The sequence below is a fragment of the Oryzias latipes genome, chromosome 1 (genome assembly GCF_002234675.1).
Source record: "Oryzias latipes chromosome 1, ASM223467v1".
Taxonomy (NCBI): Eukaryota; Metazoa; Chordata; class Actinopteri; order Beloniformes; family Adrianichthyidae; genus Oryzias; species Oryzias latipes.
Window position 1 is genome coordinate 8,980,903 of NC_019859.2, and position 12,896 is coordinate 8,993,798.

Consider the following 12,896-nt stretch of genomic DNA (forward strand, 5'->3'; position numbering starts at 1 on the left):
AGTACTCTATTTTTTAGACAGAAAGGCACACTTAAAATTATTTAATTTTCTCCAAATTTAATAGTATGCCTTACAACTTAGTCACAGATTTATTTTACTTAGTTACAGATTTATCAAGGTACACCAATCGTTAACATGTAAGAGAATGAAAGGACACTGCTGTCTCCTTAAAGATGGTAAACAAGTTAGATGTCATCAGCAGATGAAAATGGAGACTGACAGCGCTCTAAAACCAGTGAGAGTGAAGAGCAAGATAACTCTCTGATGAAAAAACCAAACAATTTCAGGCAGGACCTGAGGATTTTATGATGCAGGGCTACCTTTTGACTGTGAGGCTAATAAAATCAGAAGCCCAGGACCATGGAGATTTTGTACATAATCTAAAAGTAAAAAAATGAAATATATATGCTGATTCCTTTGTGTCAAATTCATTAAGTTTGAAATTGAAATCACTAAAAGGCGCACATGTCTATAATACATTCATAACTTATACCTGAAACAATTAATCAACTTCATTGATGATACAATTTATTTTTATGATCTGAGGCAAGTTGTTAATTGAATTGACCCATATTATTGTAAAATAAATAAATAAATCAATCATAATCAATATTGAAAAATGCCATTTGAAATTAGGTATGATACGTTTACTTTACTATAACAGGAAAACAAACAAGTGCATCATTGGGACAACACACATGTGATGACAGCAAAAAAAATGATCAGCGGTTTCCCCGGCCGGTTGGCTGCCTCGGTCCCGTCGAGGCCTGACCAGAGCTCTTCTAGGGCCGGCGTTTGGGGGTGGGGGCCTGGGCTTGCTCCGGGGGGGGCCGGCGCTTTCTGGCTCCCCTCTCTCTGTGTGGGGGTGGTGGTGCTGGGCCTGGGGTGTCTGCGCCTCCGGGGGTGGGGCCCCGGGGCTGGGTGGGCCTGGCCCCCTTGCTGGGGGGGGGGCGGGGGACGGCTGTTTGACCACCGGGGGACAGTCTATCATCTGTCCCCAACTTACCCCCTTCCTCATATAACCTCATAATAGGGTGAGGGGGTGGGGGGCTTAGCCTGCGATGAGCCTTGGGGGGGGGGTTTACTAGGCAGTGACCCCCCTCCTATGGTTGCCGTATGGAGTGGGCCCCCCCTCTTTCGGTTTTATTTGCACCTTAGACATGTAGGGCCCTTGGTAGGGGGGGTGCTTGGACATCACTGCCAGCAAGCAGCGGATGTCCTCCTAGCACCCTACCCGCCAATTTTAACCGCACCTTAGACATTTAGGGCCCCTTGGTGGGGAGGGTGAGGGGACGTCACTGTGAGTAATCAGGAGACGTCCCCTTAGTGCCCTACCCGCCAATTTTAACCGCACCCCCCTTAGTACACACACCCCTCCCCCCTCAATATATACATCCCAACATAAACACACACACATGCACACACACACTCTCTCAAACACACATACACGCACACACATTTTGCAAGGAAGGTGGGACCTGGGACCATCTGTCCCCTGCCTCTTCCCTGGTGGGGGGTACGGGCCCCTTTGCAACGGCGGCTGTGTCCCCGGGGTGCTGGCTTCCTGGGCCCGGCGGTGCTCTCTCCGCGCGGTGGGGGGGTTCACATTACATCTGAGCCGGGGGTGTTCGTGTCCCTGGGGGGTGGGTTCTGGTCCTTGCTCCTGAGTGCTGGGCCCCGCCAAATTTCCAACTGTGGCCGAGCCTGGTCGGGCCATATTTACAACACCCCTTGTGGGCCCTCTTTTTTCCCCGGGGTTCCCCCCTCCTGGGCGGGGGCGGCGGGCCCCTGCCTCGCTCCTCCCTGGACCAACCGTTGGCCGGGCGGATGGCTGCCTGGAGTGCGGAGTGGGTCTCCCTTGGGGGGTCCTGGCCCGTACCTGGGGTTGGGGCGGGGGGATGCCCGGAACTCCTGGGTGGTGGTGGGGTGCTCGTCTGGGGCTGTGGGCATCCTTCTCCGGTGGGGCCCTGCGTTGGGTTCTCCCGGCGCGGCGGGGGGGCTGCTCTCCTGGTTGGGCTGGGGCGGCGCCCTCTTTCCCTCCGTGCCTCCCTGCTCTCTGGCTCTGGGGGCCTTGCGGCGGCCCTGCTGGCCCTGGCCTGGGTGGCGGGCTTGGTCGCCCGGGCGGCGGTTGTTCCCTGCCGGTTCCCGTGTGGTGTTGGGGGGAATCCGGCTGCCGCTGCTGGTGCGGTGGGGGTCTTGGGGTGGGGATGGCTGGGCACTCTCCCTCCTTCTTTTCACGTTCCACCATCCATTTTAGAAGAACATAAACACTCACCTGAGCACAGGTGTCAGCTCAACAGACTGAATGACTGAAATATTTCACACTAGTTGGTTTTAAGGCATAAGTATGCGTGTGAACACTATCTGTTTTGTGTACATGTCGACGGGTGGACATTTTTGCAACTAACAAGTGTGTTTATAACATTTGAGTGTGTGTGTGGACAGGCTCCGCCCTTTTTTTTTTTTTTTTTTTGTTTTTTTTTTACATTTTTTTTTTACCATAATGATTAACAACCAGTAAACTTGTTGCTTTATGCTGCTTCATGGTCTTATCCCCTTTCCCCTCCTATTATCACCCCCTACCCCCCCTCTCTCTAACGTCCCTCTTTCTTCTTCCCCTCTTTCCTTTTCCGTCCGGTCCAACACCAAAGATTTTCAGACATGTTTGAAATTAATAAAGTTTGGCCTCAATTACAAAAGGGGTTTATTCAGACATACCTTTGGTTTGTCTGAAGATTAATAACCCCTCTTGTTAAAGTAAAATATGTCCAACCCAAGAGGCCCTCAGCTCTCATCTGTCTGCCTAGCTGTTGGACAGGACAAGTTAAAAAAAAAAAAAAAAAAAAAAAAAATGATCATGCCCTCATTCCAGTCCAATGTGTGGAAACACTTTGAATTTTGCAGAGACATGTGACTAAACAGTGTGGTTGAATGTTCTCATAATTTTCCCTTTGGATTATTTTGATGTGGGCTGAACTTTATGAAACCAAAATGTGAATTGATTTGCCATTAATTCTTGTTTACTTGTTTGTACAGATAATTAAAGTACACATGATTACCTTGCAAGAAATACAAAGAATCTGGAAAACTTCACCTGAATTGTTCAGTACCCAGGTATTTATCTCTGAGTCCCACTGGCTGAACTTTTGGCTTAAAATGTTCTGGATTGATTTTAGGTCAGATAAAATAGGATTGTTCAAAATAAACCAATATTTAATATGAATTGTGTTGTCATCCAAAAATGATATCTAACACCCCTATGTAAAACTTTTATAAGCAAGTATGTTCTACTTTTTACAGTCAACATAAAGTAAAATGACGATCAGTAAGACCTGTTTGTATTTAAATACCTCCCAACCAAAAGTGTGGACAGCTGTAATAACAGCAAAACTTCACTTCATTATATAATCAGAAATATTCAATCAAGATTATACAGCAGTTTTGTAATTTCACATTATGATCCAATATATAAATTCTTAGGTAACATCTTTTAGCATTAAGATCTCAAATTAAAACCAGACAAACATAGTTATGGCAGAAGGGTCTAAACAGAACTAGAATAAAAAAACAAAAAGTGAAGACAATGAAGAAGGAGAAGAGCAGTTCATTTCTCTTCAGTCCAGCTGAAGTGAAAGAGAGATAAGGTTGGACGGTGTACCAGATTTTGAAAGAAGCCTTGAAGTCACACACGATAAGCCTGACTGACAGAAATTGGTGATTTTTCTATAAAAATATAACATCTGGCTTTCTCTAATGTCTCAAAGCCATTGGTTGCACACAATAATCTGTAACAAGTAAGTTAAAAAGATTCATTCCAAAATAAAAGGTACCGGTAAGCAAGAAGTAACTTTCTTTAGAAATTGGCTATAACTTTGAGTCTCCATGTTTGGAAACCCAACATCATCAAGAAGTGCATTAGCCTGATCATCACGTTCACATTGAAGAAGTGTCACAAATATACTACTTTGCTGCAGGTGAAATCACAAAAACTTTAACAAAAGGACAAATTAAGTCTGCAATAATGATTTTAAACACAAACAAATAAAAGCACTTTTAAATTTGCACTCTAAATTCTGTAATAAAGCAGCAAACTCTGTGACATGCACGCCATCCTTTGACCTATATACTCTGCATAGATTAGGAAGACATTTATAGCTCATAATTCACTTTGACCCCCTTCCTGAAGCAGACTTGTGGTGTGTAGATACAAGCTTGAAGCAACGACAACCAGCTGAATAACCTGCTATTCTGGCAGTTTGCCAATCACTGGCTAAAACATAACATTTTTATGAATCTCCAAGGGTAAACCAAATTTTCTTGACCACATTAAAAAAGATTTACCTTTAATGTTTTGAATTAACCCATTTTTTATGCACAAATACTTGTTTTAATAAGGTGAATAAAATAATTTAAAAACACTATTAAAGGCTTTTACTTTTAAGGAGATTGCAATGATATTCACATGATCCCTGTTGTCATTACTAATTAAAAATTATTATATGGAGAGGTTACAATCAACTTCTAATATGACAAGGGGCCATTAAAAAAAAACTCAAAGTGGTTACTGCACAACAAGTGTTTTTTTCTCTCTCTCTCTTTTTACTGTTTCCCTAGTAAGACTTGATCACAGGCAGTGGGTTAACCACATCTTTTAAGATTTTTTTGTAACACTGGAGTGCATTTCCCTGCCCCCCTAGAACACGAAAAAATAGATGTTAAATTACTGGACAACTGTGCAAAAGGAAAGAACTAACCTTAAAAATGCCTGAAATGTAAAATTAAGAAGACAAAACGTGCACATGACACTGACAGCCCACACATGAACACTAGTGCCTTTCATAGTCAAGTCAATAACTTACAAAGGAATTATCCTGCTATCTCTCAAGCCTAAAGTGGACCAGGAAGCTAAGATCTTAAACAAGGAAGCAGGAGGAAATGCAGCGGCGCTTGCAGACTCCAAAAGACACAACACAAGAGCAAAGCTTCATCAGATCAGTCTTATCACCGCCTTTATATTATGTCAGGAGGGGGAAATAAACCACCGCCCATCGCCTTTACTTGACTCCGACCACCCGTTTCTTCCCGGGTCAAAAATCACAATGTTGGAAGGCTTTATTACATTTTAGAACTTTAAACTGCTAGCAACAACACCGACAACAATAACAAACAAAAAGGGTTACCTAAACTGTCAGTCAACATCTGACAGTGGCTCTTACACAACATAAAAGTCTTCCGATTCAACAAAAAATTACTACTTTAAATAAATTTTGACGTCAACCCTCAAAGAACTATTGTTAAAAGTATAAATTACGTATTTTTAAAAGAGAAAAAAAGCTAGCATGGTGATGATGTACACCTGCACGAGACCAAAATCAATTTCTGATATCAACAGACAGTAGCCGTTGAGATTCCTCGACGTTTGAAGACTACAAAAACAACTATACTATTTTTTTAAAGATATAAAACTAGTTGTTTTATTCTTACCTTTAAATGTGTAGTCCAGATATTCCATTCGCTCGCAGCGACTGATTTGTGTGTTGAAGGACTTTCTGACACCTCACTCCTCTCAACTGTTCCCGAGTCCCCATCTTCAGACCACGCCCACCTCTCCCACAGGGAACCAATCAGAACCTGACTTTTACAACCGCACTGAAACTGTGCCCAACATTTCCCCATACGACTAATGATCAGACTTTACTATTTTTAATCGTGTCGCTCTTCTTTTAGTGAAGACGAGTTTAAAACCTAAAGTGTAACTCAACTCCCTAAATAATTCAAATAATACACTCTTACATGTTTTATGTATTTAGGAAAAAAGTGTTGCGTTCACGCGCGCCATACGGAAATAACGTTTTACTTTGAAAACATTTAAAATGTACTAAAACAAACATATCAAGCATTTCATTTAAGCTACAGATATTAAAGTAGAAAACCTTAAGACTTAAAGTCATTCTTAGTCAAGCAACTGGATATCATTTCTTCAAAACAAAACGAAAGACAGTTTTATTTTAAGTGCATTTATTATGACAAGAAAATGGACAAACAAAAACAGTACTATAAATCAACGTGCCGTTTATATGAACTTATTTTTATTACTCTTTTTAAATCTATGTTAGAATAAAGTATTGGTCAAGTCAAATTGTACAATTCTTGCTTCGTGCTGGCTTCAAGTTAAGGTCACAGATCAACAGAGCCCCCTGCTGGTCATCCTTATAACTGCAGTTGCACTTTTAAAATCAGTGGAGCTCTTTGCATAGACAAAATAACAAAATACAAACAGGCTGACTTAACAGTGTTGTTAAAAATAAAGTATTCAATAAAATTTACATTTTGTACATCTATAGTGTGCAATCTCAGATATTCTAATATATCTTCATAATCTATTAACTGCTCCAAAGAGATGTTACACATTTCAGTGCCCATTAGCATGTAAGATAATTTAAGAAAAAATATTTTACATAAAAAAAGATCTTTCTTCTCTATTGGTTACAGACGTCAACAAAAGATAACTAACATATTACAAGTTTCCTCATCATTTTACCTGAGATTCTGAACATTTACCCTCATTAACAATTTTAATTGCAATGTGCCTAAAGTCAGTTTCATTGACTCAAAAATATATATATATATACTTGAAACCTCAACAATAAAACTCGAAAGGTTCCCTTGATAACAGTGAATGATGCATTTTGACTTAGAACATTTCTAACAGCGTCCCCAGAGTTAACCCTCTGTCCCTCTTTGATGTCATCGGTCTCTTTTTGTGTGTGTTAATGTTACTGTCAGGACAGAAAGATCTGGAAGTCATCTGCAACTCTCAAGCGTGTTTAAAAAAAAAAATCCACCAGAATCCTTTTCAATTTCTTCTTTTTGACAGTTTCGAGATATAAAATTTAACCAAAGATGCTCTTCGTCTTTAGACCTTTGTTTTTTTTCAAGTCTATGGACTTAAGCAGTCAGCCATTTCAGGGAAGGGCCCCACTGAAGGTCACTATGGGCAGACACAGAAGGGAGCAAAAGGCAGAGTTGATCGGCTGAATTTGAGCTGTGGTTTGGGACTTTCTCAGCCTCCAGTCGGTTGAGCTGTCAGGCTTGTAGCACACAGATATTTCACACCTTATCCAAACAGAGAGAGACACAGGAAGAGGCAAAAGCCTACACTTAGTCACAGAGTTTAAAATAGCTTTATAAAAAACTGAAAATGTGCCACCGTTTTAGAACCACCAGTGACCTGGAGCCGTACCTGGTGACACTCTGTAATATCTTCTTCTCGTCCTGGTCCAGACACACAGCAAATGTTGTGTTTCTCGCCCCACTAACCTGCACTTTGTCAACCTTCACTTCAGTTGTGTTCAGGCACTGCAGAAAAGAAAGAAAATAAAAATACATTGAATTAACACACATCTAAAAACAGTAAAAGGTCTTCCTACCTATATGAATAACTTTTTTTTTAGTACAGAAACTGATCAAACACTCAGAAATTAATAATATTCAGATTAGTGAGTTTTTACAACTTAAGTTGTGTTAAGAGTTTGAGATACATGGCTGATCAGTCAACAATTTTACAAGACACATTTAAAAACAACACTTTCAAATCTTATATGTGCAGGGCTGTGGCTTTTTGCTCTAGAAAAGCAGTTCCCATACATTTGCACTTGTGATTTGAGTCGGTTGTTTGAAATGCAATCAAAGCTGTATCAAAGCCTTGGAGCAGGCGTGTTGCAGGGCCGTGTGCAAAAGCAGACTGCTGCTGCATTGTTTAAACCACAAACCACTTGGATTGATATCATGTCGACTGGTGTCTTACCTGGTTGTAGCCTTTCTTGCTTTTGCCACTTTGTCTCTTTAGCACCTCAGTCATGGTGAGCTGCAGGCACTCCATCTTTGAGTCTGACAGATTTAATTCAAAGAGCATTTCAATAAACCTTTGATAGCACGTTTCCTAAAATTGCAAAATCTTTTAAAATTCAGCTGCTTAAAAGTATCATTATCATCAATTCTGAGCAATTATAAGCAGTAAATAACACAATGAGTACAATGAGAAGAAACAGCAGCAGCATACCTAGTTCCTCAGGATTCTTACATGCTTTGATTAAGTTCATTGAGGTGCAAACTTTAGTTTCTCTTTTGCACTGGCTTCTTCCACTGATTACCACCTAAGGAAGGATAAAATCAAAAATATTAAAAATATAGAAAGAAAAACTAAAAATTCAAAATGTGAGAATCGAAGCTGCAAGCAGCAACATCCTGTGACATCTGAGGCCTAGAGCCCTTTTTGAAGTCAGGCACAGGAACTAGATCTCACCTCTAGAAAACAACATATGCAGTAGACTCACCTAACACATAACTTTTACCCTATAGAAGTCAAAACTTAATAGTTTTTAGTTCAAAACAAGCACCAACGCAACTACTTAAATACAGAGTGGTTACAGAAGACACAAGACATGCATGGACATCCTCAAGGCCCTTCTAAACTATTTGAAACCCATTCATTTTAAAGAACCGTTCTGACGAAAATCACGTTATTGGTATTTTTAACAGGTTCTTGTGGCTTTTTTCTGAGAATGGAGGATATTTAATTAATAAAAATTAAGTTCAAACCTGCATTTTTGAGTATATCTTCATTCAAATCGTTGTGAGTCAGGGGCAAACAAAAATTATTTTTGATAGAGAACATGTGTGGTGCAGAAATTACAGTGGGCGAGGAACAAGCTCTGTGCCCCGAGCTCTTAGAAATGGGGATGGGGAGGGGGGTGAGGTTTCTCTGTGCCAATGGCACCAACAATTCAAATTTCTAACAAACTACTGCTGCGATTTTGAAACTATGTCCTAGAAAACGTCAGGTTTTTCTCTCTCTAGGATTTTGGCAAAAAAAAATCATAATCATAATTAAAAGTCCCCTGGGAACGCTTTTATAATAGATCAAAAGATGATTGGAGTGCAAATGGCCCCTCCTTCACATGAGATTAAAACATTTCCACACACATCAGCTGGCCCTGTAAACAACAACTTCTAGTGTTGTAATGAGACATCATGATCTCGATGGAAGCAAACACTCCATATTTTTAGAGTTTTGTCGATGAAAACAGAGTCATGCCAACTGCTCTGGCACAATCGCTAGCACAATGACCCCCACTTCAAACATGCTGGCTGCTTGGTTCTTTAAAAAAAAAATAAGATCAGATACAAATTCAAAGTTTACGTGACATAAAAAGGTTGTCGTGTTTACTCGTCTATGTTTTTCAGACCACACAAACCAGGGTGGTAGAAGCTTTTTTGTGTCAGCCACATACAACTTTAGCAGATATTTTGTTTTAGCGGTTTTACCGGTAGATACTCTGTCTTCTCGGACTTCAGACGTCCCTTTTCAGTTTCAACTTAAAATGAAAATTCATCAAGTTTTTAAGTTTCGCTTTTTTTTTTAGGAGATGTCTAATTTATAAATCGACTTTTAATGCAAGACAAACATGTTCAAACCGGATGCAGAGCGGATATATTCTTACCCTGTTGTAAACCACTTCCAGTGTTAGTGGCACTGCCTCTCTGTCACCATCAATGCCAAACCGTTTACTGGCAGCACCTAAAAAAGGAAACAAAGGACAATTACTAAAACTTATCCATGCATGCAAGTATGTTGGGGATTTAAAACAAATCCAAAATGAATGAAAGGAAACATTTTTTTTAAATAAAGGGTTTAAATACTGTATCATATGTTTAAAGACTCTGAATTCTGGAAAGAAAGAAACGAATTTCATAAATATTTTAAAAGCATTAAAACGACTTTTCAGTTCTGCTAGTAAATTTAAAGAAGTGCAAGTGTTTTCTGACGAGTGAAACCAGGAAAACAGGAACTATGTGAGAAAAACAGTGGCAGTTCCTCTTTAACTTAGTTCCATCTCAACCTCAAGTTAACTGGTGATGCACAAAAAACGGTGGTGCGGTTGCTGGGATACGTGGGTTTGGTCGGTGCTTACCCATGGCCTTGATGGCCCGTGTTCCTGCGGTGTGACCCAACTCCAGCGAGTGAACGAACACCTCGGTCCTCTTCTCTCCACCAGCTAATGTCAGCTGCAAAACCAGACGTCACATCACTCATTTAAACCTAAACCTAATTTAAGACCTGAATCTTTTAAATATCAACATTTAAAACAAGGATCAACACAAAGATACATAAAGCGCATCATGATAATGCCTTTGGAGTGTTTAAGAGTGTTGCTGACCTCTGCTTGGTACAGCTGGATTAAAGTCTTCCGGGCTGCATAGCGACAATAGTATAGCACCAAATCAGCCAGGATGGGGAGACGCTGCTCATAGGAACTGTCGTAGGACTTTGATTCTGTTTTTGAGGTTTGCTGCAACAACATTTCTACATTAAAACACAATTCCACACAAGAGCCATGTAGATAAAACATTCAATTTTGACGGAATAATAATAATAAACTTCTCTGATTAAGTCAACTTAAAATATCTTTATTAATAAAAAAGCATAAACAACAATGGAAGGGTTCCTTGTATACCTTGCAGACCACGCTGATGGGCAGCTTAAGCAGGCTGAGGGTGTTTCTCTCGTACCACGGATCCAGCATCCCAAGGAGATGTGCAATGTCATTAGTGCTGTCCCCGACATCAGACGGGTTTATGTCCTGCTTGAACAGCAGAACAGAGGAAGATGGTTTAGCTTCACCATGAAACTAGATGTAGCCTGTAAATCAATTCACACTTTATTTATAAAGCCCTTTTCATTCTGAAGTAACGCAAAGGGCTTTACAGAGTTAAAACTCCTCTAAACCAAGGCTGCTTTGGAATTAGAAGAGTAAAAATAAATAAATAAACAAATTCCTATCACTTACTGAAGAATCAGAGGACACAGAGGCTAACATTTGGCCACACATGGGGTTTTTCTGACTTTCATGTGCAGGGGCCTTGGTCAACAGACACAAATACCCCAACAACTACCAGAAATCACAACTCTTGTAGGATTCTGTAACTAACACCATAAACAAATAAATAAAAATAACTGCGTAAAAAAGTCGTACATACGCTCATGACCTGGTAACAAATAAAATAATCACAGAAGTTTTTAAACATGGGTCAGATCCATTAACTGTAATGAGAACTAGAGTGTGTGACCCCTCCTTCCTCAAATTCCAAGCAGGAAGTACCTGCTGGCTCCTAGAAGCCAAAATCCCATAAATCTCATATAAACAGCTATTGCTAAGCCATTGTATATGTCAGAATAACGTTTCCTTCTCTGCTACCTTTTTTTAAACACGTTATTGCTGTTCTACATTTTTTTTTAATATTTTTTTCTTTATTGTAAGTTATTCAACCTGGGTATCAGATGCCTTAATAAACGTATGTGGTGCCCGCTGACACCCTTGTTGAATGTTCAAAACGTATGATTGACATTTTCTCCCGAGCCCGCTTTCAGTGGAAGAGTAGTGGACTTCCAACAAGCTCACTCCTGATTGGCAAGAGTGGGTCCCATAGAAATATTGACTCACACCGGCTTAGATCAATCACTGCATGTTGATGTCATCGTGAAAAATGGCGACTGAATTGACTTTGGTTGGTTGGAGCTAGAAATAAGCCATTTTCCAAGGGTAACGTCACACTCGCTCGATCTGGTTCTTATATACAGACAGCGGTAAGATCTACCTTAGCCAGAAAGGTGGCCAGGGTACTCATTTACCCCGTCTGGTGGCAGGCAAGTACCTACAAATGTACATCTGTTTTAAACTTAAAAAAATGAGTTTAAAGAAGGGCTTGATATTAGCACAACGTTAGCTTAACAAAACAATTTTTTTCTACAAAATCTATGACTGCAGGGCCTCTTATCAGCTAAAAGTGTCAAATGATGTACTGTAAATGGTTAAGTACAGTCGCCATGTCTCTACACCCTTTCAGCAGACATCTGTGTCAGACCACGAAATCAGGGATAACCACTCACAACTGACAGGTCTTTTAAAGAGGTGGAGCTTCTTTGGGCGAGTGTCAGCGTACTTACATAAGACAGATTTAGTCCTTTCTGAAATCCTGTTTGAATGGAAGGACCTGAAGCTCTCCGGTGTCCTGCTCCTACCACAGAGTCCCTCTTCACAGGTACAAAGTAGAACTGAAGTTTAAAGACTCTGCTGAGATGTGGACAGGTACTCTCTTTCCTCCTCAGGTTGCTGTAGGCTCGTGCCACCTTTCCAGCTACGTGATCAGCACCAAACACCACCACCCTCAGTGTTACATCCTTATCATCCTCATCACTGCTCAGAATGGGCCTCCTTCGGAAGCAGACATGTCTAAGAGCCTGATTGGAGGGTTTATTTGAAGGCTCTGAAATGCACAGCTTGACTTGCTGTGGCAGAGAGTTGGACCGAGTCTCTCGTACAGCCGAAAGGTCACTCGATACAGTGTTTCCCAAACTGTTTGCTCGGGAAAGCTGACGAGGGCACTTGGGTTTGTTGAAGAGTCTGTAAAAGTGCTGGCTGAGACGACCTGGGCTTTTCCCCGACTTTGGAGAACATTTCTCATGAGTGGGAGAGGAGCTATTGTAGTCGTCCGAATCTTCACAGTAGTCGCTGTCTACTGAAGTAACGGAGAACAGGGAGGCAGGGTAGGACTCAGAGGCCACTGACAAAGTGGAGAACATGGAGTCTTTAGAGGTGGTAGACAGGGAGGAAAGAGTGGAAGCACGATGGCTGCCATAGCAGTCATAAGACATAATGGACATCGAAGACAATTCATCTTTCTCCAATTTGTCCTCCTTATCATCATCAGTTCCTGTTGCATCCTGCTCATCATCAAACTCATCGTCTTTCTCTTCTGTGGCCCTCCCACTGAAGGCCAAATCATCAAAGTCAGGCTCCAGAAGGGTGTTCAGAACATCTTAAAGAAAGTAAAAA

The 12,896-nt window shown here is 40.9% G+C and overlaps 2 protein-coding genes across 3 annotated transcripts in view; both read right to left on the bottom strand.

Moving 5' to 3' along the window:
* Nucleotides 1-5,608, bottom strand: part of pik3r6 (phosphoinositide-3-kinase regulatory subunit 6) — a 31,301-nt gene extending 25,693 nt beyond the window's left edge. Inside the window, exon 1 of the mRNA XM_004065781.4 lies at nucleotides 5,485-5,608. The gene's annotated coding sequence lies outside the window, so the exon portion shown is untranslated. The remainder of the gene's footprint in view (nucleotides 1-5,484) is intronic.
* Nucleotides 5,609-6,001: 393 nt separating this feature from the next.
* pik3r5 (phosphoinositide-3-kinase regulatory subunit 5) overlaps nucleotides 6,002-12,896 on the bottom strand; it is a 29,786-nt gene continuing 22,891 nt past the window's right edge. The window contains exons 10-18 of one of the 2 annotated variants that reach the window (XM_011473804.3): nucleotides 12,008-12,879; nucleotides 10,518-10,646; nucleotides 10,221-10,352; nucleotides 9,975-10,068; nucleotides 9,504-9,580; nucleotides 8,063-8,156; nucleotides 7,808-7,890; nucleotides 7,244-7,359; nucleotides 6,002-7,116 (exon numbers count right to left, since the gene is read on the bottom strand). In XM_011473804.3, coding sequence (XP_011472106.1) covers nucleotides 6,966-7,116; nucleotides 7,244-7,359; nucleotides 7,808-7,890; nucleotides 8,063-8,156; nucleotides 9,504-9,580; nucleotides 9,975-10,068; nucleotides 10,221-10,352; nucleotides 10,518-10,646; nucleotides 12,008-12,879 — 1,748 coding nt within the window. In that variant the 3' untranslated portion in view covers nucleotides 6,002-6,965. The remainder of the gene's footprint in view (nucleotides 7,117-7,243; nucleotides 7,360-7,807; nucleotides 7,891-8,062; nucleotides 8,157-9,503; nucleotides 9,581-9,974; nucleotides 10,069-10,220; nucleotides 10,353-10,517; nucleotides 10,647-12,007; nucleotides 12,880-12,896) is intronic. The other variant, XM_011473806.3, reaches the window with a different exon arrangement.